At 37.8% G+C, this 25,810-nt stretch overlaps 2 protein-coding genes across 2 annotated transcripts; both read right to left on the minus strand.

Annotated features, from left to right (window-relative positions):
• Positions 1 to 3,401: 3,401 nt before the first annotated feature.
• On the minus strand, positions 3,402 to 24,274 carry LOC145980082 (ethylmalonyl-CoA decarboxylase-like). Its single transcript, XM_083113079.1, has 3 exons — positions 24,109 to 24,274; positions 16,193 to 16,427; positions 3,402 to 4,880 (listed from the first exon to the last, which is right to left on the minus strand). The coding sequence occupies exons 2-3, from the start codon at positions 16,398 to 16,400 to the stop codon at positions 4,207 to 4,209; spliced, it is 882 nt and encodes a 293-aa protein (XP_082969205.1). The 5' UTR covers positions 16,401 to 16,427; positions 24,109 to 24,274; the 3' UTR covers positions 3,402 to 4,206.
• LOC145980083 (uncharacterized) lies at positions 22,843 to 24,188 on the minus strand. The gene has a single exon (XM_083113080.1). The coding sequence runs from the start codon at positions 23,850 to 23,852 to the stop codon at positions 23,514 to 23,516; it is 339 nt and encodes a 112-aa protein (XP_082969206.1). The 5' UTR covers positions 23,853 to 24,188; the 3' UTR covers positions 22,843 to 23,513.
• Positions 24,275 to 25,810: the final 1,536 nt, after the last annotated feature.

Raw genomic sequence — 25,810 nt, forward strand, 5'->3', positions numbered from 1 at the left:
ATCTTCCAACACAAAGTAAAGACAAGCACCCATGCATCACATTGAAAACCGTCCCCATTGTTGCTTCCACGGTGTCAATGTACATACTCGTCACAGTAATGGTACTCCTCAAAAAAATGATTTAAACATAACGTTCGCTTACACCCTGCATATCTGATTACTGCCACTGCACCACAAACATCACATGATGATTTTCCCCGAGATTTTCAAGTTCTCCAGGTGTGTGGGAACCCTGATGTTGTTATAACTACCAAACGACTAGTGCTCGAAGTGGGGATATGCAGGTGAATACTATTTCCCAGTTAAGAAACATATCATAAAGCATTCCCCAAGACAGATAATTTGCATAGGCATCCACTGCATTGTCTTCAATTGATCCCCCAGATAGGAATTTCCACTTTGAATATGGCAAACTCAAAATGGAGGGGAGGAATGCTTCTTGCAACATTATTGCTAAGATCTGAAATATTTCTCGATTATTTTTCTGGCTTTCTGAAAGTAAAGGAAAGATTGCTTTTATTACAGGTGAAATGGGCTAACTTCCATGCTGAAGTGGTTAGCAGAGGACACTACGACATCAGGAGTCTTTGGTATGAATCCCAGACTGGGCATGGTTGTTCTTTGTGTGTGTCCCTTCATCAATTTCATCATATCATCACTCTTCGTCATAATTATTTGCCAAAAATCAAGGAAAAAGTTAAATGGGATTCTTGAATTTTAGGAAAAAATTTATTTTCTCATAAAGATTTAGTTTCTAAGGTGATACAAATAGTTTTAAGGGCACAGAAAATGCATTTATGGAACTATGAGAATTACAATGTGCTCCAAAAAGTTATTCTTTTTCAGTATGGTAAATTTTATGGAATTGGTACAGTAATTACACTAATTCAAACCTCTATTTCCATTTCAACTATTTTACATCACCTCATGGCTTTTCTATCTCTTTGGTTAATTGCAATAATGAGGAATGATGGATTAATTATGATAAAATCATGAATTTTAAGGATTTTAACCTGGAACCTCAAGCATCATAGTGCATTACTCTGAACCCTCTACTCATTGATGTGGATTCATAAATTACCATATTTGCTGATGTATAAGATGCACCCCCTTTTTTTAACACATTTTTGAGGAAAAAACTATCACTGAATTTATAATTAATTTACAGCATTTCTAATGTAAATTACTGTGTACAACTTTCAACAAATAACTTACCTAATCTAACTAGAAAATAATAATTTTTATCTTCATCACTAGAGCCTGGATTTTTATGTAATATCAAAATACAAAATATGCAATTAATTGATAAAATATGTACCTAAATATGTATTATCAAAAGGATATGTAGCAAATATGTAGCATCAAAGAATGTGTAATATTAATAGCAATACAGTATCCAATCAATTTCAAGAATACTGCTAGATATTTATTTTTTTGAAGATATTCAGCATAATTTTAAGGACATAAGTTGTTCAAATTAAAATTTGTATCAAATTTATAAACTCAAAAATAAAAAAGCACAGCAACTAGAGGCGTCTTGTCTCCTGAACACCTGCGGTGCATGCTGCGCATGCGTCAATTGTGGGAAAAAGGACAGCTTGCTCTATGACGTCATTAATGAGCATTTCTACATTCTAATTTCTTCATGTAGGAGAAGTATTTATTTTACACGAGCGCGCTCAACTAAGCTTATATTACATTTCTTGGATCTGAAGTGAAAGAAAGTAATAATTCTTTTCCCACAATTGATGCATGCATCACTTCAGATCAAAGAAATATAATATAATCTTAGTTGAGCGTTCTCGTGTAAAATAAATACTTCTCCTATATGAAGAAATTAGAATGTAGAAATGCTCATGAATGTCGTCGCAGAGCAAGCTGTCCTTTTTCCCACAACTGACGCATGCGCAGCATGCACCGTATGCGTTCACGAGACACCTCTGACAGCAACGTGTACATATTTAAGAAACCAATTTTGTCACTATAACTTACATTTTCCATCACAAATTATTGGATAATATGTAAATATGTAGGAGAGCTCTTTGTAACTTTTGAAACAAATTGTAAAAATAATCATCTAAAAACAATCAAATGAAAATACATAGCTACTTTTGTACTTTTTGTACAAGGGAACATATTGTGGAACTCGCTACGTACAGGAAAGTAGCTTTCTTGTCCACTTTCCAAGTTTCTAGGTGCTTTGCCTGGACCTAAAAGTGAAACGAAAATATATAACCAAAAAAGGAGGGGGGAGAGAAACTCCAGCAATCAGCATCTTTCGATAAATAACATTTCCCATTTTTTTTATTTTTTTTGTCTTCAGCCTGTCTGTCGACTTGGCAGTCAATTTTAGGCGACTGTAAGCACTAAGCATCTCATTGATTAGAAAATATGACATCACCTGAGCAACAAATTTTCTTCATCATGTTTCAGATATCGAAAATATAGGGAAAAGGATCAAGATAGAAAAAATTACCGAAATATGTTGTGTACAGTAAATTAGCAAATATGTAAAATCCTGGCAAATATGTAACATAAAACTTATGCAAAATCATGGCAGTTATATAATTCGTTGACATTTTCCTGTTCAAGGTACGTATCTAGAAAGGAATAGAATATGTAATTACATACAAATCCGAGCTCAATTCATCACACACCGCAAGGAATCAAGAAAGAAATATTCTAAATCACAACAGAAAATTTCCAGAAATGAAGACAATCAAAAACGGAGTATCGGCGCACCCTGCTTCCAGGCCTATTTTTAAAGGGAAAAAGTGCATCTTATATGATAGCAAATACGGTAAGTCACTTGCACTGAACCATAAAGCATGTGTCAAGGCAAGAATAAAGATTATTATTATTGTTATTAGGGATAACCATGGAGTCCAAGCAGCAATGTAAATTGGAGCCTAACCTGTGAGGGGGAGGAGGCAGCACATAAGCCTCAGGTTCCAGAAGGTTAAAAAATAATACTCCTAACATGGAAATTTGGGTGGTTGAATGTCACTCTTGACCCTACCTAGTAATGCCATTGAATGAAGCACTCATCACAGTAATTCCACATGGTTAATTTTACAGTCACAGATCTAAACCAATGCAAAAATAAACAAACAATATTATGAGATAGCCTGATTATGATAACTAAAATTCAGCATGCTATGACAAAACATGACACCTTTCACGAGCAAAAAATGACAATATGGAAAGATTTTATGCTAACCACCTTTCAAAGAAAATACAGAAAATGTGTGTGTGTGTCTATGCATGCAAGCATATAGCTATGATTAAAAGTACTTGCTATCACTACCTTTGACACCAATGCAGCAAAACCATCACTTTTTATAATAAAAATGTCCAAAAAAGTAGGTAACATACAGGGTGGGATACTTACAGTCAGTCACCTTAAATATAAATATGTAGAGTAGCATTGCCCTCCAATGACAACAAAGAAATTCATAAATTTTCAAATATCTTTAATAGCTTCTCACATGATTTAGGCATTAAGCATTTATACAATCACATGTATATAGCTGCAAATATCCACGTAAGATGATATGGGCTTTACCAAAAACTTAACGATGTACATATTTGCAGAAATTACTGATGACAAAGGATAGAGAAATATACCTGATTTCTTCTACTGTTATAAATGCCATTAAGTAACAAAATATATTAATACGGCAGTACAGTTTATTTATGCAATGGAGCTTGAAATAAAATTGATGCCAATGCTTACAATTATTAAGTAATTCTGTTAATAAGGAGACTATGCAGTTACGTACACAGAAAATATTCAGTACATCAAAAACATTGATTACGGCACAAATTAGCTTTACATTTCTTTGACAATGAATTAACAAGTTGTTGTAACAACACTTAATATATAACATTTGAGAAAAAATGATTTCACAAAAAGAATTTCGGCACATGACAGGTCTACAAACAACACTAATGGTACGCACAACCAAAACTAACATAACATCATAAAACACTAATAATAACATTACAGTTGTTTCCCTTTATCCCCAATAGGAACAAATGTATTAGATTCATACATCTTTTTAATAGTGTAATTTTACGGTTTATCGTAACACATTCATGAACAATATCACAGTACCATTAACAAGAAAATAAAATTTTCACCCAGCTTGTTCATAATAATGTTCAAAACAGCTTCACCGAATAACATAATATTGACTAGTACACTTATTTGTGCTTTATGTTTTGCTGAAGTGCTTGCTGATTGGCCGGACCACCCCACAACGGTGCGAACAGTCTCCTTTCGTGCATCAATGATTCTTCAAAACTTAAATCTCTTGCATTAACCATTATCATTTTCATTGCATGCAGAACCTCGGGTGCAAACGCGGTCCTTTTCTTGATAAACTCGATGGCCTGTTGAAAAGAGTCCTCGTTGGTGACAATTGTATCTGATAAACCGAGAGAAACTGCTTCGTCCGCATTCAAAATTTGTCCCGTGGTAACCAAATTCAGTGCCTTTCTGTACCCCACTATGCTTGCTAACCGAGTACCACCACCCCAACCAGGAACAACGCCCATTCTTCCGTGCACAAACCCTATTCGTGCACCTGCTGAGAACACCCTGAAGTCACATGCCGTGGTTAATTCCGCACCGCCACCTATGGCTTTGTCTTCCACTAACGCTACAGTAACCATTGGAAGGCAGTAAAGCTGAGTCAAGATACGATGCATGAAGGTAGCCATTGAGAATCCATCATCGGGGTTGTTTATATGTTTCGCCGTGGAGAGATCTGCTCCAGAGCAAAATGTGTGGTTTGCGCCAAACAAGAGGGTTGCCTTGCCACTTTTCCAGTTCTGAAGCTCAGATATTGAATCTGCCAGGTTGACAATCATTTTTCCTGAAATGGGCGAAATACAACGAAACGTTTTACTTGAAATTGTAAGTGTGCACTATACTCTGTTGCGAGAAGCTCTGGAGCCAGTGAACGAAAGCAAGTCTCTGCGCACGTAGTAACTCAAGAGGGGTCGACCAATGAGCACATGTGAGAGAATGGGATTGCAGAGAAGGGGAAAAGTTACTGCAACTACCAGCCTTTGCAGTAGCGTGTGCTCAGAGTGGCTACTCACAGGGAATTCCTTGAATTCAAGGAATTATCCGTGAATTATTGGCTCCTGGAATTATGCGTGAATTCTACTTGGATTTTTCTCCATAGATGTGAAAAATTATAACTTTCATTAATCCAAATCAATTCATACATTTACAAATGCCCCGAAGCAAGTTCTTTACAGTTTAGCTTTTTTTTATCGAGGAAGGAAACGAAAGCTGCCTGGAGAAAAACAGAATTCTCTCAGTCCGTTTACTTTGTTAGTGCTCTTTGCGGAACCATCTATTTGAGAGGCAGATTATTGCAAGATATCATGAAGTTAATTAGGTAAATTCGAATTTGAAATTCTTATACAATTATCAATTTTTCGTAGATTAGTATATTCCGTATTTCGATTCTTGGAGTATGTGAAATGCCAAATGTAAATTCCTCACCTTAAATTGAATATTTTAAATAGTATACATACCATTTAATTGAATTGACTTAGAATTTTTGGATTCATTGGGATCACACAAACCCTTTATATTGTTAATATACGTATGTGTGTGTGTTGGTGGTGAGAGGTGGTAATACATATGGTTGAAATAGAGAAAACATTTGCTTGGACCCTTGAATTTTTGGAAAGTTCACCTTGTAAATAAACCGGGAATTGTACGTGAAGTTTATCATGCCTAGAGTAGCCACCTTGGTGTTGCATCATTCCTCCTACTAACATTTCCCCCTTCTCTACCATTATTCATGGAGAATCCCAGGATGGGAATGCTCAAGGGATTCCAGGGTAGAACATAAGTTACTTACTCTTGAGTATTTACCTGCACATAAAAAGCGATGAAAAATCATGTTCAAGTTGTTGGTTAAATAATATGCATGAGTGTAGTGTCTGCTAATTACCGATGGCAATCACCAATCACAACTTTATAGTTTATCAGTATGAGGAAACACTTGTTTAAAAATGATCACCAACACTGGCTGACACAATTTTGGAGCGTGAATATTCCACATAAGGATTGAAAAATAAAATAGTTATGTTTCATTGTCCACAGCATAGTCCAACGTCAAGAATAATACAAGAGATCGAATTAGAAATGGTTGTCTCATTTCATTCTACAATGTTACATATGAGCAGCTTGGGAGTAAAATGTGATAACCAGGGCCCAGGACTTTATGTCCTAATAACTGTAAAATATGTATGTAATTATGTCATATAAATTGGAAAATATGTCATGAGAAATTACAAATATGTGAAAAAAATGCAGAAATATTCCCAGTAAAGCCAAAAATATGCACAACAGAACTCTCGAATTTCTCCCATATCCGATAGAGTATATAGAGTAGGGGCTGTAATGTACCAAATGTTATTTTTACATTTGACTGATTTTTGTGAAAAGCGAAAAAGGCAAACAAATGAGAACGAAACTTCTTCACTTCCCGTGCAACAATGAGAGAGAACATTTTTCCTCAATAATGATTGCATTGCTATCAATTGTCGGCGGGATATAAAAAAGTGGGGTATTATTGTTCTGTACTAAGAAAAGGCTGTACCTTTTTTCCGCTGTAATTTCCAGATCCTGCCATCGACAATATGAACTATCCGCTGTGCTAAAGGTATGAAGAAAAAAATATGAAATAACCGATTATGTGCGAGACAATTACGAAATTATACAGATATATGTTGTAAAAATGCAAAATTGGTGAAATATGTCAAAATATGCTTTGTCAAGTTTGTCTATTTCGGTTGATTTTCATCAGATATGTAAAGATCTCACCCCAATATTAGATCTGAAGCCAAATGAAAAATATATTATACGAGGCTTGTCCGGAAAGTAAAGATACAAACAAAAAATAAGATATAAAATAAATGTATTGCACGCAACTAAAGTTACACTTGATACACTGATACAGAGGCTATTTCTCCACATAAGTGCCACCATTGTCCAAACATTTGTTCAGACACGGAACAAGTTTTTGTATCCCTGAATCATAGAAATCCGCCGCCTGCATCTGGAACCAAGTTGTGACTTCTTCCCTGACTTCATCGTCGTCGGCAAAGTGTTTTCCACCAAGATTTTTTTTGAGGTACAGGTAGTCGCTGGGTGCAAGGTCGGGGCTGTATGGCAGATGGGGAAGGAGCTCCCATTGAAACTGTGCAAGCAGATCCTTGGTGACATTCGCTGCATGGGGGCAGGCGTTGTCATGAATAAAGCGGATTCCACTTGACAACATGCCTCTCAGTTTGTTTTGACGGCCTCCCACTTCTCTCTTCATCATGAACATCACGTCGACCTTCTGCGAAGGCACGGCACCATTTCACCACATTTTGACGATTCATTACGTTCCCGTACACAGCCACAATTTCTCAGTGAATCTCCGATGGACGCTTTCCTTGTGCCTGCAAAAACCTGATCACGGCGTGCACTTCACACTTGGCGGGATTCGGTATCGCCGCTGCCATTTCCAACGCGTGTTCCTCACACAAGACTCAGCGCAGCACTGTCGACTCACTCCCAATCCTCGTTGTATGGATCATGGTTACTGCCAGTGTTGCCAACTTCAGTACACATTTTCCCCCTAATGTGCAAATGTGTTTGTATCTTTACTTTCCGGAGAAGCCTCATAACATAAAGTCACGGGCCCTAGTGATAACCTACATCCTGTTCAAGAGTTAACATTGGATGCAGTTCCTATACAATAGTGAATGAAATTCCTTCAGTAGTCTTCCTTATGAACCTTTGACACCTACAAGCTCATAAGTTCTGAGAATTTCAACCAACTTAACCAACTAGCAGACTTAATCTCAAAAGAGAAACTCTTGCATTTCAGAACCCAAATCCCTAACCCTCCCACCCCCCCATGGGCATCGCGAGGGGGGTCAAACGGGTAGGTGGACCGCCCCTGGAAATTGACATTGTTCATTTAAAGATACAAGAAAGCCGAAAGTTTGTTACTCTTATTGTTAGGAACAAAAAAAAAAGTTCATTTAGTTAGTATTTGAACAGAATAATCAAACTAAAAATGCACTGGATCGAAAACATTGATTGAAAAATACAGGAACAAGGTTATAGTCTACCATTTCATTCAAAGAACAAATGGTTCCCCGGTTTTAAAAATTCTGATAATTACAGTTGTAGGTGAGAGGTCCACAACAAACTTTATGAAAAAACATTTAAAACCTTTTCTTGAACGAGACGTGCAAAAGTTAATATCAAAATTAATTTCAGATACTAACTGCATAAAATGCAAAAGAAATAATGAAAAATAGTTGTGCTAGTATCCACTCATTTTGTGGATCGAATCTCCACATTTATATAATAATAATAATTATTATTATTATTTCAAAAATAAAATTTGTTTTAATACTTTATATTTATTATTGTATAATGGCATTAATAACTAGCAATAATACTCATTGTTATTTTTTCTGCTATTCAACTGTTATCATTTGCCCGCCCCTCCCCTCCCTGCAAAAATGTCTGGCGACGCCCATGTCCCCCCCCCCTTGCCCACCCATCGTAACCAACCAACAACTGAGAAGATTCAAATGCTTAAGAACACAGAGACAAGCAGAACCAAACCCTCCATAACTCCAGTGAGATCCCGTCAAGGAAGACCAGACCAATGTGAGAAGATTATTCACTTCATTCGGCAGGTAAGAAGTTAGAAGTAGATGACAGTGAAACCAGCCAGACTCCCTGATAAAAGCCATCAAGTTATCACACCAAGGACCCAGAGCATAGGCTAATAACACTACCACTAACAGAATACAACTCATAACACCGTGTAATACTTTTTACGAGACACCCTCCTGACTTATCCAGGATATCTCGTTCCTCTGGCCTCCAGGAGGTGCTTCTCGTACTGATGTCCACCAGTACCCACTTCTCCTACTGTAAGACACCCTCTCCCCCTCCACCCTTAATCATCTTGAATTTACTAATCTCCACCCTTCTTATTAGACCTTTACTAATTCATGGTGATAAAAAACTTTTAACAGATAAAAATTAACAACAAATAAGGGCTTCTAAACTTCCTACCACTCCCAATTAGTAACTGTGTCAACTTTAAACCCATAACTTTTTTATTACTATTATTATTATACCATTCCATACACTTTACACTAGTATTAACCTTCCGATTACTAACCTTTCTCTCTGAAGTTAAATTCCTAATAATCAATAATTGTAGATCTAACACAATAACATTATAACCATACTTACACTATTATATGTAAACCAATGATTATACTGGTCTCTGAATAATCATTGGTCCATTTTCTGGTATGATATTAAATCATACCTATATGTAAAAAATAATAATTACAAATAATGAATAAAGAACAAAGATAAACGGCGGAATCCGGTAAATATTTCACGTCACTGACATTCCTGTATAATTTAAGGCAACGGGACAATAACGCATACCTCCGAATGTATGCACGTGGAGGAGGGCATTTTTCAAGGGTCCCCCCCTTTAGTAGCCACAGATAGCCAGAAACACATGGGAACATCTGGGTAACCCATAAGCCACAATGTAATGGACGAACTTTCACCTGCATTTTTTTTGGTTTCATTCTTTTGTGGGTTATCAAGTTTTTGACTCCCAATCCACTCATATAACAAATGAGGAAAGAAGGAAACACTCACAAGACACTCGAAAAATTTGTGCAGCTGCATCTTCAGTTATAGAGAAAAGAAAGATGGCAGGAAGAGAAGTGTGAGTCTGACATGCCAGGTTGCCATATCCAGATCAAAGTTATAAATAGTCCACAAAAACATGATTCTCTCACTAAGCCGCGCGTCAGGCTAAGTTTGCAGCAGGTTTTATGTATCAATTAGCTCGAGAACTGAGCTCAGAATCTTCCGTGCCAGTCTTGCCTCAACCACCGAGCTGCTTACATCGCAGACACTGAGAAAATCCACAGTATTGCCAACCGCACAACACATCAAAACCCGCATGCATGTCAAGCGGAATATATTTGTGTTTCTTTTTGTCTCCTGAAACGTAACATTTTAGAAGTACTTTGGGCGCATAAATTATTAAAAAAATGTGTCATTACTTAATATAAATGCGAAATATCTTCGAAACATGAGAGCATGTGCATAGACGTCCGCAGGATTTTTTCCAGGGAGGGGTAAGGAAGGTATTTTTTCCCAGGGGGGCAAACAAGTCACATTTCCCCCCAAAAGAGTGTAGTTCCCTAAAAAACATTGCTTAAATTTGAATTTATGGTGTTAATGCAATAATTAACTCATATTATTGTGGCTAAAATGAAATTATATGTGTGAAATACATAATTTTTGGTTGACTTTCATTTTCCTGGGGGGCACGGCCCCCTTGCCCCTTCCCCTTCCGGATGCCCATGAGCATGTGTGTATATTTCGAGCACGCAAAAATAAAAATAAACAAAGATATAAGTAAACAACGACAGGCCCTCTTGAATTTAATGACAAATTATTTTTAGTTTATAAAAAAATACATTTTGAAAACCTTTGTTACTGTAAGACACACGCACTTCAAGTTATACCAGCAAAAAAAAAAACATGATATGTTATTGGGGATATATACAATCAGGTGCATTGTCTGCTGCTATTACTCTGGTTTCAATTTATGAATCACTTCACTAAACCAGGATTCAAATCTTGGTCTGTCCATTTCTTGCTAATCATCCATCTCTTTCTTTGCACGGAACAGTAAATATGCACCTTCAACAAAGACGTGATTGCCGCCAGTGGGTGAAACAATAAGCCTCCCCCTTCCCCTCTCTCGTCGGTTTCTTCAGCCCTGGCAGTGGTTTTGCATGGTGTTATATAAAAAAAAAATATCACTCTGCCCCTCCCCTCACCGAGTTAAAGCACGTCTGGTCGAAATAATAAACATGTTTCTTCTCACGGGGATATCTTTTAATACCGGACATTCTTTTGTCGTCAAACAACAAACAATCGTTTCCTCTTCCTAAACTCAAACCGCAAATCATTCAACACCCGGGATACAGTTCGTGCGCACATTGACGGCAAATCACCTCACGCCCTGTTTTACTTTGATCTTGTTTCCGTAAGGAGGATTATGCATTTTAAACAACTTGTTTGATTTGAAGAGCTTTTCCCTTCGGATGAAGCCAACAATAACACTCGCTGAACAGGAGACCTTGATTCAGCCATTCTCGCCGCTGTATAGCACGATTATTAATCACAATAAACATAGGGTTAAAATAGTAGGATGTGCAACACTGGTATCACGGATTCCACGTGCTCTGCAATGTATTCAGTCTTGCTCAACTCGCACTTGGGCTACAGCGATTCCTCAACGCAATACAAACTCCAGTTGGCGAATCTGCGGATCCAAGTTCGTCTGCACAGTGATTGGATCCGATCAAGTTCACACCTGCTAATGGATGTATTATTTTGTCTGTATTTTACAAATTAAATAACTGTATTCTTGCAAGTATGCAGTTGTGTCGGAATAGAACACGTCTCAGTGGAACTATATTCTGCACGCACGTTTGGATCTATATATGCGAAAACCTGCTGCAAGGTTAACCTGACGCTTGGCTTAGGCTGTCAAAAACTGTAAGCGATATGGTGGGGGGGGGAGTGTAATGTAGGGGGAATGGGGTTGGTTGGGAACGTTACTGGGTGTAGTTGCATTCATAACTGATATGTAGGCCATCTCCCATCTTTTCTGAACTGATGTGTTGGTGGTAAGGTGTGGATGATCACTATCCGGAAGCAGTCTTTGAAACGGATATTGTGGATTTTGGTACAAATGGTAACAGTGAAGTCCAAGTTTTGGGAGAAGTGGTGGTTGTTGATCCTGAGGTTGAGGGCTGTGGATGTTTCCCCTACGTAAAAGCCACCATATATAATGCAGGTGTGGCAGGTACCTTTGGGTTGGAGGGTAAATCTTCCAGTGGCAGTGTGAATCATATCTATATATATCCGTGTGTGTGTGTGTGCACGCATGTGTAAATTAAGATCTTCCTCTCTCATCCACTTGAATTATTTCACACCCGGAGTTGTTGTCACGAAGGCACAAGGAACATACAGTTGAACAGGTTTTTCTCAGAATATCAACCAGGTGATTTCCAGATAGGCTTCCAAGCTTTCGAGAGCTAACGTCACTCTCATCTTCAGGGATTGAGGTGCAGAGATGTGTTAGAAGTAAGTTTTATATTTAGTGTGGGAGTAGTCTGGTGTAGGTGGCGGGCAAATCAGAAGTCGTCTCTCTGAAGTCTGTGCTCCCAGTTGACTATTGCTAATCAGGCTGGGAAAGTTATATATTATTTAATATGTTCAGATGGCTACCTGTCAACATTTTAGTGCAAACCAGTCTCTATGTCACTTGAGTTTGGCACCCCCCCAATCTCTTCAGTGTCTCGCTGTATTTAACTCAGCATCAGCCAGTCATATGCCTGCATGCTGTATCTTTACCCAACATCGTGAGAATTGGAGAGCTACTTGAAAACAATGGCAACTGACTCCCATCTAAAGAGCCCAAAAACAGCAGTGAGAACCACGCATCAACCAGGAAAAGCCACTGCAAGCCTTGGCCCAGTTTGCCGCGTGGAGTACTTTTTTCATTTACGTGGATAAAATTACACACAATTGAAAACCTGATGAAAAAGATGCTGGATGAAAGGTTATTAAATAGAATTGATGAACAAAATGTTCATGTGGTTGGTATACGTGTGAACGTGGTGCTCAAAAAACACACTCAAAAAGGGCAGTGATTGTCTGGCCACATACATTACAAATGACAGCTAGACATGACCAGAAAGTGATACCATTATCTTGACCTGAAAAAACTTATGTTTATATCACAGGGTTAGCATCATGCTCACACACACACATACCAGTGAACAGTTAAGAATCAGCTAGATTAATATTGCGATTATCTCTTGTGATTCTAACAATATTTCTAAGCAAACGTATGGTGGATTGGTACAGCATAATTACAAGAGAATACTACACTCTAAAATGTCTAACTATTCTGTGATCCAAGATTCACATCAGAAAATGGCAAAATGTCTTCCCTGTGATCTGGCCATGTCAATGGATTTTACATTCTAATGCCGATCTTGTTCCTGGTTATTCATACAGAAAGTACGTGAAGCATTGGAAACATAGTGATACAATTTTTGTGCTGTATATAGTAGTGTCTCAAAGTAACAGTTTCTTTTTGAAGTAAACGTAACTCTTCCTACTTAGTTATTGAAATGAATAGCTGTTATCTCAGCAATGAGAATCAAAAGTAACAGTTACTTTTCTTTATGTTTTAATACTAAAAAAAGAATCAACCTAATCTTCTTATATACATTTGTCATGAGCAAATGCTTTGCATGGCGAAAATTTGTCAACTACGTATGTGGGTCTAGTGTGAATTTTCTTGCCTCTATATTTTCATTAAATCACATGAGCTATATTATAATCTAATGAAAATTAAACTGCATTTGGTCCAATATATTCCCTTTTCCATGCTAGCAATTGCTCAACAGTTCATATGCCAATCAGAAACAAGGAACATGTTGTCTGCTGGACAGAGAGGAACAAATGGAAATTAGAACTGTTGCCACTTCATAGTCTAATCAGACTTTATGTGTCTTATTAAGAAATATCACTTTATCCAGTTTTCATAATAACAGATAGTGTGCTGCATGTACATTTGTGCATTCCCGTGTAGCTGGCATCATAGCATGCTGTGCTAACTACTCTGCTGTGGAGGTTGGCAGGCCATTCTATGAGTTATCTTATCTACAACTAGCTAGCTGATTGCCTGGCGTTGCCCGGGTATTTATTTATCCCAATCTTCTACGAGGGTCACTATTTATATTTTCAGCCTAACAATGAAAAAACAGGAATTTGGCATTGAAAACTGCTTTCTTGTTTTTCGAAGTATTCTCCTTTATGGACAATACACTTTTGCATTTGTTCCAACCATTTGTCAAAGCAGTTTTTCTAATCTTCTTCAGACACCTCCATAATATGGTTTTTGAACGCATCAACGGCGTCTTCCGCCGACGAAAATTGTTGTCCACGCAATTTATTCTCGACATTCGGGAACAAGAAGAAGTCATTGGGTGCCAAATCAGGACTGTACGGCGGATGACCCATCAATTCGATTTTTTGACTGTTCATAAAGTTGGTTGTTAGACGAGATGTGTGACAGCTGGCATTGTCTTGATCAAGAATGATCAGACGGCGTTTGTTTGTTTTCCGTATTTCACTGAAGACCTCTGGCAAACAAATTGTTGTGTACCATTCAGAGTTGACCGTTCTACGTTCCTCTAAAGGCACAGTTGCCACATGACCAGTTTTCCCGAAAAAACAGGCGACCATTTGTTTCGATGTGCTTCGAGCGAGAACAACTTTTGTTGGATTGGGTTCATCTTGAAACACCCATACAGTCGACTGCTGTTTACGTTCCGGCTCATATGCATATATCCGTGATTCGTCACCTGTTACAATCTTATATACGTCTTTTGAAGCACCATGATTGTATTTATTGAGCATTTGTTTGCACCAATTGACGCGAGCGTCTTTTTGAGGTTTTTGTCAAATTGTGTGGGATCCAACGAGAACATACCTTTCTCACAGCTAAATGATCATGTAATATTTTATATATGCTGGTGGAACTAATGCCTATGGTTGCCTCAATCTCACAGTATGTCACATGACGATCTTGCAGTATTAGGTTTTGCACAGCATCAATGTTTTCTTGAACAACAACTGATTTTGGACGACCTTCGCGAATCTCGTCGGTGAGCAAATGGCGGTCACGATTAAATTCGTTATACCAGCATTTCACAGTGGCAAAGGATGGGGCTTCATCGCCAAATGTGGAAGTAAGTTGATTGATGCACTCTTGTCTTGATAATCCACGTTGAAAATCGTAAAAAATCATCGCACGAAAATGTTCACGAGTTAATTCCATTTTATTGTTGTCGCGCAATCTCCAAGGCAACATAAACAACACAAATGAAGCTATTGACAAAACATTTGAAGTACGTTATGGTCAGTAATGCCAGACAATTCCATGCAAACGTCAAATCGCGCCTAACTTCAATCAGTGTTGCCAAGGCTCAAAATATAAATAGTGACCCTCGTATTACACAGGAATATAATGAATTCTAACTATAGTGTAAAATGAACTTGGAGTTGAACGGCATTGGGAGTGTCACTATTCATCTCAGCGGCCCCGAAAACTATGAATTCCACACTAATATCGGTCGTTTTGCATGTCACCCCCTTCCTACCCCCACCCCTAGGGATGGCAAGGGTGTCTTACCCGCACAGTATTTCTTTCCAGATTGTAAGTCATATGTGTACCAAATAATATTGTTATAATAATATTAGTACTATTTAAATTAATAATACTTCATTCAATAAAAATTGTAACATCTTTAATTAAAAATATTATTCCTAACAACAATAAAATTATTCTACTAAAAGTTTGGTCATCGTGAATGTCACTAATTAGCTTAGAGACTCCGAAAAGTATGGATTCGACGATAATCCAGGTCATTTTTGACATTTTATTTTTAACCCCCATCCTGATAGGTGACGAACTTGGAGTTTAACGGCATTGGGAGTGACACTAATCAGCTGTGACCCCGAAAACTATGGATTCCACACTAATATCGGTTGTTTTCGATTATTTTTACATGTCACCCCTCCTACCCCCACCCCTAAGGGTGCCAGGGGTGTCTTACCCCCACAGTATTTCTTTCCATATTGCAAGTGATATGTGTACCAAGTTTGGTTGAAATCGCTCTAGGCGTTCGAGTTATGAGAGTTATGTCGGAACAAACATACACACACATACATCCATTTTTATATATATAGAAGAAAGATATAAGATACATAAGTAGCTCAGTACATTTTAAAGAAAAAGTAACTGTGACAAAGTTATGGTTCAAAAAGAATAACTGAAACTGAGTTACTTTAAAAATTTAAATTTCCAAAAACTGATATACGTACATTAAGATTAAACAACTTACATAATTTACAACACATGGTATTATTTGAAATTGTTTCGAACAATTTCTACACAATGGGTAAGCATTGCTGCAACTTCAAACTGATGTTATCAGGAATAAATAAGAAGTTTCTTACCACTTAATGCATTCTTTTTCTCTGGGTGATTCAAACACAACGTAGCAATGCCGGTTTCTTCATCCTTCATAAGATCAACGCTTCCACCTTCATACTTCAGCAGTTGTTTTCGTACTTCTTCCAACGGAGGTTCGGCACCAGCGTAGAAGCTCATGTTGCCAGCAACTAATGAGGGTCTACGAGTCACAAGTCTCCAAACATTTAGCATAATAGCAGGTTACAGAGTGGGGAACCTCTGAAAATAACAGCCTCTTTAATATCTCAGAATAAAAAAAGCAGTGCGGTGGCTTGTAAGAAAATAAAATTTACTTCCCTTCCATAGAAAAAAAAATGAAATAATAATAATAATACACGGTGGTGCATATTGTATCTACCAGTTTAAGTTGGCAACCCTGTTGGAACGCAGGTGCACATGTGCAGAAGTCTCCCATGGTTAGGCAGCTACAAGTCTGGCAATCAGTCTGACATGGAATATTCACCTGTTCAGACACGAATCGTGGCAGTGGACCCGTTCATCTGAATGTGTTCCATTCAGGAGACGCAGCAGGTACTGGGACAACGGTCCAGTTAGTATCTCCATCAACCCGTGCCAAAATGTCACGACATGATACATTGGGTCAGACAATAGAAAGCCAGAAACAAAAGTCTCCAGGTCTTAGGAGGCGTATTCTCTGGCATCATGATGCTTCTCAGTGCAGTACCTTCTGATCTCTTGAATGGAACCCGTTCGAATGAACACCTCCATTGCCACTATTGAACAAGTCAACATTCAATGGCAGACTGATTCCCAGACTTGCATCTGCCTAAGCATGGGAGACTGATGCGTATGCGCACCTGCATCCCTACAGGGTAGCCAACTCATATTGATAGATACAATATGCACCACCTTGTATTAACACTTGCAGAAATAACACATATATAGGGTGTGTCAATATTATTTGATAGTTTTCATGATAATGCAATGAGGGTATACAGGAGCACTGTTAGAAATAGGAAGAGGGTTTACTGCAATTTATTGAGATATATCAGTGTCTTAAAAAAGAACATCAGACAAGTAGTATCCATTAGGATCAAGCAGTGGTGTATTCTCCCATGTTATCTGGTTTACCACTGGTAAACCAACTTTTGTCATACAGAAATAGACAGAAAATTTGAAGTTGTCAGACTTCAGTTTTTGTTTTACATGCTTATATCTAATTAATATTAATATATTGATGAAGGAATTGGGAGCATAAAGGTAGAAACATTAATTTGCCTCAAACATCGCTCTGAAGCTCGCAAGTTGAACGCTCATTCACCCTACATTCCACCAGATGCAGAGCAGAGCAACAAGAATTTTCCACTTGGCTCTGCACAGTCAGCAAGGCAAAGGCCCTCGCCAGCGGTGAGTGCACCTCCACTGTAAATTTCCATCTGCATCCAGGGATACCCCAGGTGCACAGTGGAGGTGCAAAGTCCACCAAGTTATGACTCAAATGCAATGTATAAAACCCCTGGAGACGGTAAATCGATCTCTCACTTCGCTCCAATATTACCACCAAACTGATTGACGAGAAGACGACGACGGCCTGCTGAGAGATCGCGACGTTACGAGGTGGCAACAAGCGAGAAGTCCATAAGCAGTCTGGATTAAGCCAGCCGAAGAATCTGCAGTCCATTTACAATCAAGTCGCCGAATTGCCTGCCGTCTCTTATCGCCACCTTCGATCTCTCCAGTGGGCACCTGTCACCGTGCAACCGTCTCTGACGTCAGAGGTCGAGGGCCAGACCTACAGCAAGGGGTGAGTAGCGTTCAACACCACAGGCTCCCAACAATCCTTCATCAGCTCTCTTAAGGGTAGATGTGGTTAGCTAAGTCAAACAAAACCTATGGTATTTATCTGAGCTACGTCCCAGCGTGACTCGATCCCGTACCTTACCCGACATCACGCTACATGGTGGAGAGAGCCGGCTCCACTCAGAGGATTTGCATAAAATTTTAATTTCTTTTTACGTCACTCAAAACCCCATAATTTAAAATCCCTGCCGCACACAGCAAGCAACAACCTTAGAAATTTTTCTTTTTCGATAATACACTTCGTATTATAACCCCCCCCCCTCGTAAATTTTCTCTTCCGCTCACTATCTTTCATTTCTTGTGAATAAGTGCATAAAAATTCCCCCTCCCTAAATTCGCATGAACGAATCCCAAATTATTCTTCACGAAGAACTAGACCGTTCTCTTGACCAGATTCTCTCCTTAGCCTCCGCTATTAATTCCCCTGCTCCTTCCCCCCGAATAACCAGATCCAAGGCTCAACATCCCGATTATCCCCAGTTTCTAGGTGGTCTAGAAACACCCAAACGAAAAAAGAAACACCCAGAACCCCAAACCAGTACACCTAAAACTAACACCCCTACCACCATCAATCCATCCCCGTCAAGAATGTAAGTAAATATACCCCATGGCTTATACCCCGCACCCTTCACAGGAAAAAACCCTCAAGAAGTTGAGCAGTCTTGAAAAGTTCGATAGTATTGTGGGCACTTTGGCATGGGAGGAAAATAAAAAACGTGAAATGTTGCCATTGTTCCTCGCAGACATAGCGCTCACATTTTTGAATGATCTCAAGAAGCAGCCAAACTTCAACACCCTCACCTTTCCGCAAATCAAGAAGGAATTAATTTCATTATTTAAAGGCAGTCACTTAGTCAGCATGCCTATCCAAATTTTATTAGAGACAAAGCAGGAAATTAACCAGCCCATTCATGATTATGTAATTCGTAAGAAAAATCTCATCCTTCAATTCATCCCGCAAGCGACGAACCCTCAAATCCTTTCCTATGTTGTGTCGACACTTCGATCTAAACACATCGCTGCGATAGGAGACAAAGAGTTCACAGACACAAGTTCTCTTATTGCACATCTGCAGAATCAAGAAAGGCAAGACATGCTGATTCAAGCTAGACGCAATGAGGAACAAAGTGAAGCAATTGAGCTGGTCATTCAATGTTTCCAAACCGTAAAATGAAATGGCTCGGGAACATTGTTTGAAGAACATTCCCACTTACCTTTGTGGTGCATGTGGTATAGTACCATCCTGTTGAAACCAAACTATACTCCTACAAGCCACTCCTGATGCAGTTCTCTTGTACCAATTTTAGAAAAACTGTCAAATCATGCTCCACCCTATATAAACAGTTACTTTACACAATGTTGTAGAGTGATGTGCAGAGATGAAGTATTTGGTAGACCTCTTAGATCAAGATCAGTAATGATTTATGGTTCTTTTGTCTATTAACTGATTATCTACTTCATTACGTTAGCTGTACCAATTACATGAAAGGGCAATGACAATGGAATCATACTTGTGAGCTAGTAATCTCTCAATACCAACCTCTTTAGAGGACCTTTTAAAAGTTTTTAATACTACAGTTCCAGAACGTCTATACTACAACGATTTGTGAACTAAATAGGTGCCTCATTCCCTTGCTTCAGCAAAGATCAATGTCACAACTTATCCTGCACCCTGGCTGTGCGGTCTAAGGCACAAGCTTTGGGACACATGCAGATTTGAGATTCCTGGGGGAAGCGTAACAACTCTTCTGAGATTTCGGCTTGCTTAGCCACTTGTAACCAATGTATTGGAATTTGAATTATTTGAAACTTACGCTTCACACATGAATTACTGTTTTGGTAACATTTCAAATCAATAGTAATGGTTACTCCACTGTGTATATATAAGTTACGATCATTAATGCGTCAAGAATGGTGGAGCAGTTGTGTTCCCATGAATCGATTTTGGTTTCGTGCAGCTGTTATTGAATAGTTGCATCATGCCATACCAGCTTCACACTTCGTTGAGAATCCTGGTATGCATGTTTTATGTTTCCAACCACTGGGGTACACTTCTTTCTTCTTTTTAGGAAGGAAAGCTGTTTTCTTTCTGAGTTCTTGGCTCTTTTCACTGGCTGCAGCCGCATCAGCTCTCCTCCTGCTTACACCAGTGGTTCCAACAGAAATTTTCACTTTGACTGTTATATTCCATTCAGAAAAACTCCATTAAAATTCAAAAATAAGTTTTATTGGCTTTACTATATTTTATTTTCCCTAATATAGGTGTACCTTTTTGAACTGAGGGTGGGGGTTTATTAACTTCAACACGAACACTAGTTTCGTCAGTGTGAAGGACCTTTCATTCCAATGGAAGCATCACACTGGAATTGCTCGAGACAACCATTAATAATGCTCAAATTTTCGTGGATGTATCCAATTAAAATCATTTGACACATGTGATTGGCGCTGCATAGTGAGAGAACGGTGAACTTCGAGGTCGTGCAATAAAATTCTTTGAGTTTCTCTTTCGTCTAGTACCACTCGCATTCCATTATGTTTCATAACCTTTTAGCAATGATGAATTGAAATGTGGGAGGTTTGAACGGAACACGCTGTACTTCATAATTAACAAAATTAAAATGTTGATATAGGAATTTATAAACATCCATCCCACACTCTCTCTTTTTAATTATAAGGTTTGTGGCCTTGCATCATGTTTGCATCTATTATGTATACAAGTGTATTTACAGGTTGTTGTGGTAGCCACATATTTAGGCATGGACCACAATATTCCAGATAGTTGTGTACCATCAACTGTCCCCACGAAGGTGAACTCACAATCTTGCTATCGTAGGTTTCGGAGTTCAGTATCAGTCTTTGCACGATTCCGTTCTGTGTGTCCTTTTGTCAATTTCATCTACTCATCATTGCAGTTACCCAACGCACTCATCAACCGTGCCATTAAAAAAAAATACATCTTTCTCAAAGAAGAAGTAATTCTCAGTAATTTTTAAATACATTTTTAGTCAATGACATACATTCATCTCACCAAAAATAAATGTCTTGTTCTCAGGTGTACGCAACAACCTCCTAGGTGAATAAAACAAAAACATTTTCCATGTCTCACAAGACCATACTTTGTGACAACTGAAAAAGTTTATTACTTGGGAACAAAAAATATCTTCATGTATATCGTAATGTGAACAAGATGTTTAATAATTTTTTTTTAAAAATCATGGTGTCTCAAGCAAATAAATATTCTCTGTAAATATGATTGTCATATTGCAGTTTTGGTAAGAATTAAGAATACAGAGAATGTCTCCAATTTCGGTAATTTTTGGTATATTAACTAAATTTGGCCTTCAAATCACGAATCTGTTGTTAAAATGCGGGGGTCATGTGAAAAAATTGTACACTTATGTGCATATATATGTTGCCATGAACCATGCATGGCTAGCCCCACAAACCATTCATGGATAGCCCCAAGAACCATTTCCAGTAAGGTTAGGTTAGGCAAGCTTAGTTAAAATTTTGTTCGTAAAACAATGTGATACAGCTTTAAAAAAAAATATATTGAACTTATATCGGCTTTTTTCCCTATTTCCAGACGTGAAGACGTGACCCCCACATTTTAACAACAGATTCGTGATTAGAAGGCCAAATTTAGTTAGTATACCAAAAATTAACGGAATTGGAGACATTCTCTATATTCTTAATTTGCTCTGCAGTTTTTTGTGGAAACTTCCAACCAAATAATTCATGCAATTTCACGTAACCATGGTGAACATGGGTGTATATCTTTATATATAAATAGAAAATGGAACGACTTAAGATGACCGGACCCCACTCCGATTTTCTTCATATTTGGCATACTCAATAACTGAGGACTCCTATAATCATGAATTTGAAGTTAAAAGTTGTCGAAAACGTCTAGAAATTGCAAAATAAGCGAAAATAAGTAGTTAGTTTTCAGAATGGAAAAGTCGATTTTCGTGGATTTTTTTTGTTTCACAGGGAAATATATATATTCTTGATACTACCATGACACCAAATTTTAACTATGTTTGCCTAACCTAACCGAAACTAACCTAACCACACGTCAATGGTTTGTGGGGCTAGCGTCAATGGTTCGCAATCATTTTACAATTTCTAGACGTTTCCGACAAATTTTAACTTCAGATTCGTCATTAGCAGGCCTCAATTAGTATGTCAAATATGAAGAAAATCGGAGTGGGGTCCGGTTATCTTAAGTCATACCTAGAAAATTATGTTCTAGCACTATTGGTAATTTTATACCAATTGTATAATATACTTCCTATTAGAGGATTATATACTATTAATGTTAAGGTACTTAAAAACGCTTAATGCACATAATTTCGATTCGTGTAGAAATTGTATGTGTACACATGTGGAAATGTTGCCTTAAAGTGAGGTTTCAAACATTGGCATGTAATAATGTAGAATACAGACATGTTTAAGCTTCAAATTTTCTAAAAAAAGAAATTACACAAAAAGGGCACATTATCTAGATATTTATGAATTAGTGTAAGATGCTGGCGAGTGTTAGTTTGAAGGTAACTTTGGAATCATATCTCAACAGAGGGATACATGCAACCTACATTTCTAATGCACACAAATATAATATTTCCTACATAAAAACAGGCAGAATGGAGAGGAAATTGTATGTTAAGTTATTCCTATAACCATAACATTACTATTTCCCTAAATTAGGGTTGCCAGATTTCTAAAAAAAAAAAAAAAAAAAAAAAAGGACATACAGATTATATAGACATGGATATAGTTAAATTATTTTTTATAACATTTTTAAACATTACAAAATCAATTGCAGTTTAAAGCATTGTTAATCCCTAATTTTAAACATTTTGACAAAATATATTAATATTTGAGTGAACTCTTGGCATCCATTAAGAGGACCTTTTTTTTCCAATGCATTACTATAAAATTCAGAACAATCAACAATGAGCAGTTCTACGTCAATGTTAATATGAGGATTGAGTGGTAAATGGTAATTGGTATCCAATTAGGTTAGTTATAAATTGTTATTAATTTCTTGTTGTATAAAATGATTTTGAAATTTGAATTCGTTATTTCTTTGGCTAAATACGGGACAAATGGGTGTTCCAAGAACATTTTCCGGGATACCGGGACATTTCTTTAAAAAAAGAGACAATCCCGTATATACGGGACGTCCGGCAACCCTACTCTAAATATAACGTATTCTTTGATAAACCACATGCAAACCATGTTACTGTACAAAATATGTCAACAACAGACAAATATTCATGCAAAAATCAAATTTATTACATGCAGCCTAAGATAAATAAAGTATGCTGTTTACAGAAGGAAATGGTATAACTCTGGGTATGCTCAAAGTTAAGATGTCAGTAAATAAAGATTACAAAGAGAAAGCTTTGAGGATATTCACATAGGATTAGATCTCCTCACCTGCAACTCTTCTGTATCATTACTAAAACACAACTACAATCAGTTTTCAGTCTCATTGTTATTCTCTACATTTTCATCTGATGTTGGAGGTGGTTTCTTTTTCTTAATCTCGACATGACCATGACAGTTCTCACATTCATCATCGCTCTCAGAGGAACTCTCACCAAACTCTCGGGGTTTCGCGTAAACACAGCAACATTTAGACTTTTTCTTGTTCATATGCTCGTTATCTACAACGTCTGTTCCCCACTGCACTCTCTTCTTTGGCTCTGGTTTACGAAGTCTCAGACGTAGCGTAGGCACATTATCAGTTTCTTCTTCGTTTTCAGAAACGGTCACAGTAGATGTTCCTGGGAGATTTGGTACTTGCTCGGCCATTCGGATATATGCTTTGAAAAGGAGAGTGATGTAACTATTAAATAATAAACGAAAGCAGCATATCAGTGGGAATGAGGGGTGTACTCTTCGTAACTCGATTACCACATTTACTCCATTTCAGCACCATGTATATGCGCTCAATGCTTGACAGACTATCATTCTTGTTTCATCTGATTGCTGAGAAGGCTTATGTAAATAAAGTAAAGATTATTAGGTATAACATGCAACTGATTTCCCTTATACATACAATCCATACCAGCAATAAGCCGAATACTTGCACAACGCATAAAAAAACACAGAAACTAATATTCGACCTTGGACCCGAGTACAGTGAGCATACAATACAAAAAATACGAGTTCAGTACGATTCGTCCTGTAGCAAGCAAATAAACAGTAAATTCTTGTCTTCTTATCGTGCATCAATATGTAACGCATATGTTTTGTCTTAGGCTAGGCTAATTTTGAGTCAGCTGTGTTTGTAATAAGTTAATTCCCATTAAATATTTTACAACTATATTTTCTTACTGCGGTTCCATCTGATGATGGACTAACCGTTTTACGTCTCTTTTTGTGAGGAAACGAAGGAATGCAAGTGTTTTATTTATTTCCTTCCAAATGCACAAAAAATATTCCTTCCAGCAAAGTACTGGGTAAAAAGGATGACAGTTTTTGTTTTAAGTCCACTTTATGCACAGATAGGCTAATCAGGACTGGGCTCACAGTTTAAAGTGGGATTCGAACAGCCAGTGGCGGCGATTGGGTTCCAAAACTGGGTGGTGCAAGGCAGTGGCGGCTGGTGGTCTGGCTGTATAGGTGTGCATTTCAGTCTCGCGTCCATAAGTGTTATACCACCCCTGTAAAACTAAATGTATTGACAACCCAAGTTTTGATAACCTTTCACTGAAAATAAGGCGATGACAGAGTTATAATTATTTTATGATTTGAGGATTAAAAGTGGTAAACGTTATAAGTGCCTAAAGCGAAAGTGTTGGGAAATCGCATCGTTCCGCACATCAGCCTGTAAGAACATTCACACGAATGACCTCTTTACACGCCCTTTTAACTACTTAGAGGGCTACGAGCCACTTTTCACGTTTACCACATTATAAAGCATGGCACATTTCACAATTTAACGTGGAAAACGGTGTTTGAATTCTTGTGCCACTTGCATCGTTTATCAATTCTAGTCCTCACTTTTTGTTAACACGGATATTTTACAAATTTCGAATATTTCGGAAATTATCCAGCCAGTCACAAGAAGAGCGATGTTATTGTGCAATATGTAAGTCAGTATTCGATAACCTGACAAAATCACTCAAAACAGAAATTCGGATCTACAATATAATCAATACTATTGTCGATTTGCAAAATATTTCGTAAAAACTTCCTCCCCCGCTCCGCTTATTAACGAACAAGGAGAATAATAACATTGGCGTACACCAAAGAAGTCGATCCAACTACCACATGGAGGAAATCAGTTGTAATCTATCTATCTTTCTTAGCTGTTGTTTATTTCTAATGACAGATTGATCGAACGAAGCAAATCAAGCGAAATCAAGAGAATAATAAATCTTAAAGACAAATACAGTACTCACTCAGTCCACACTGCCCTGCTTCGTACTTCAGAATTTTCCCTTCCTTCTGCCGTATCCATATATTAGGCTACTGCAGTTGCTACAGGCTTTGTAGCTAACTTCCCTCCAAAATTTCAACAACGTTAAATATTAAATCTCTGCTTTCGCAATGTGCAGTTTTCCTAGTCATCATGAAATCAAACACTTTGCAGTGAAACAGAGGCGACCTTTTGACAGCGCTAAACAATTACAACGGAGTAACAGGCACACAATGCAAAACAGCTGACTGATTGATGTACGCTCCCTCCGCGCGAGTTGATAATTCGGCTACTGCGCCAAAGGGACCGTTTATTTTGGCCAAGATGCACTAAGCAAAGGCAATAT

Source organism: Lepisma saccharinum, chromosome 27 (genome assembly GCF_977018435.1).
Source record: "Lepisma saccharinum chromosome 27, izLepSacc3.1, whole genome shotgun sequence".
NCBI lineage: Eukaryota > Metazoa > Arthropoda > Insecta > Zygentoma > Lepismatidae > Lepisma > Lepisma saccharinum.

Bases quoted from the DNA above. Each gene is read 5' to 3' on its own strand.
- LOC145980082 (XM_083113079.1), bottom strand. From the start codon at position 16,400: ATGCTAAATGTTTGGAGACTTGTGACTCGTAGACCCTCATTAGTTGCT. The intron at 4,881-16,192 runs GTAAGAAACTTC...CGCCCATTTCAG, and splicing joins GAAAAAGAATGCATTAAGTG to GAAAAATGATTGTCAACCTG.
- LOC145980083 (XM_083113080.1), bottom strand. From the start codon at position 23,852: ATGGCCGAGCAAGTACCAAATCTCCCAGGAACATCTACTGTGACCGTT.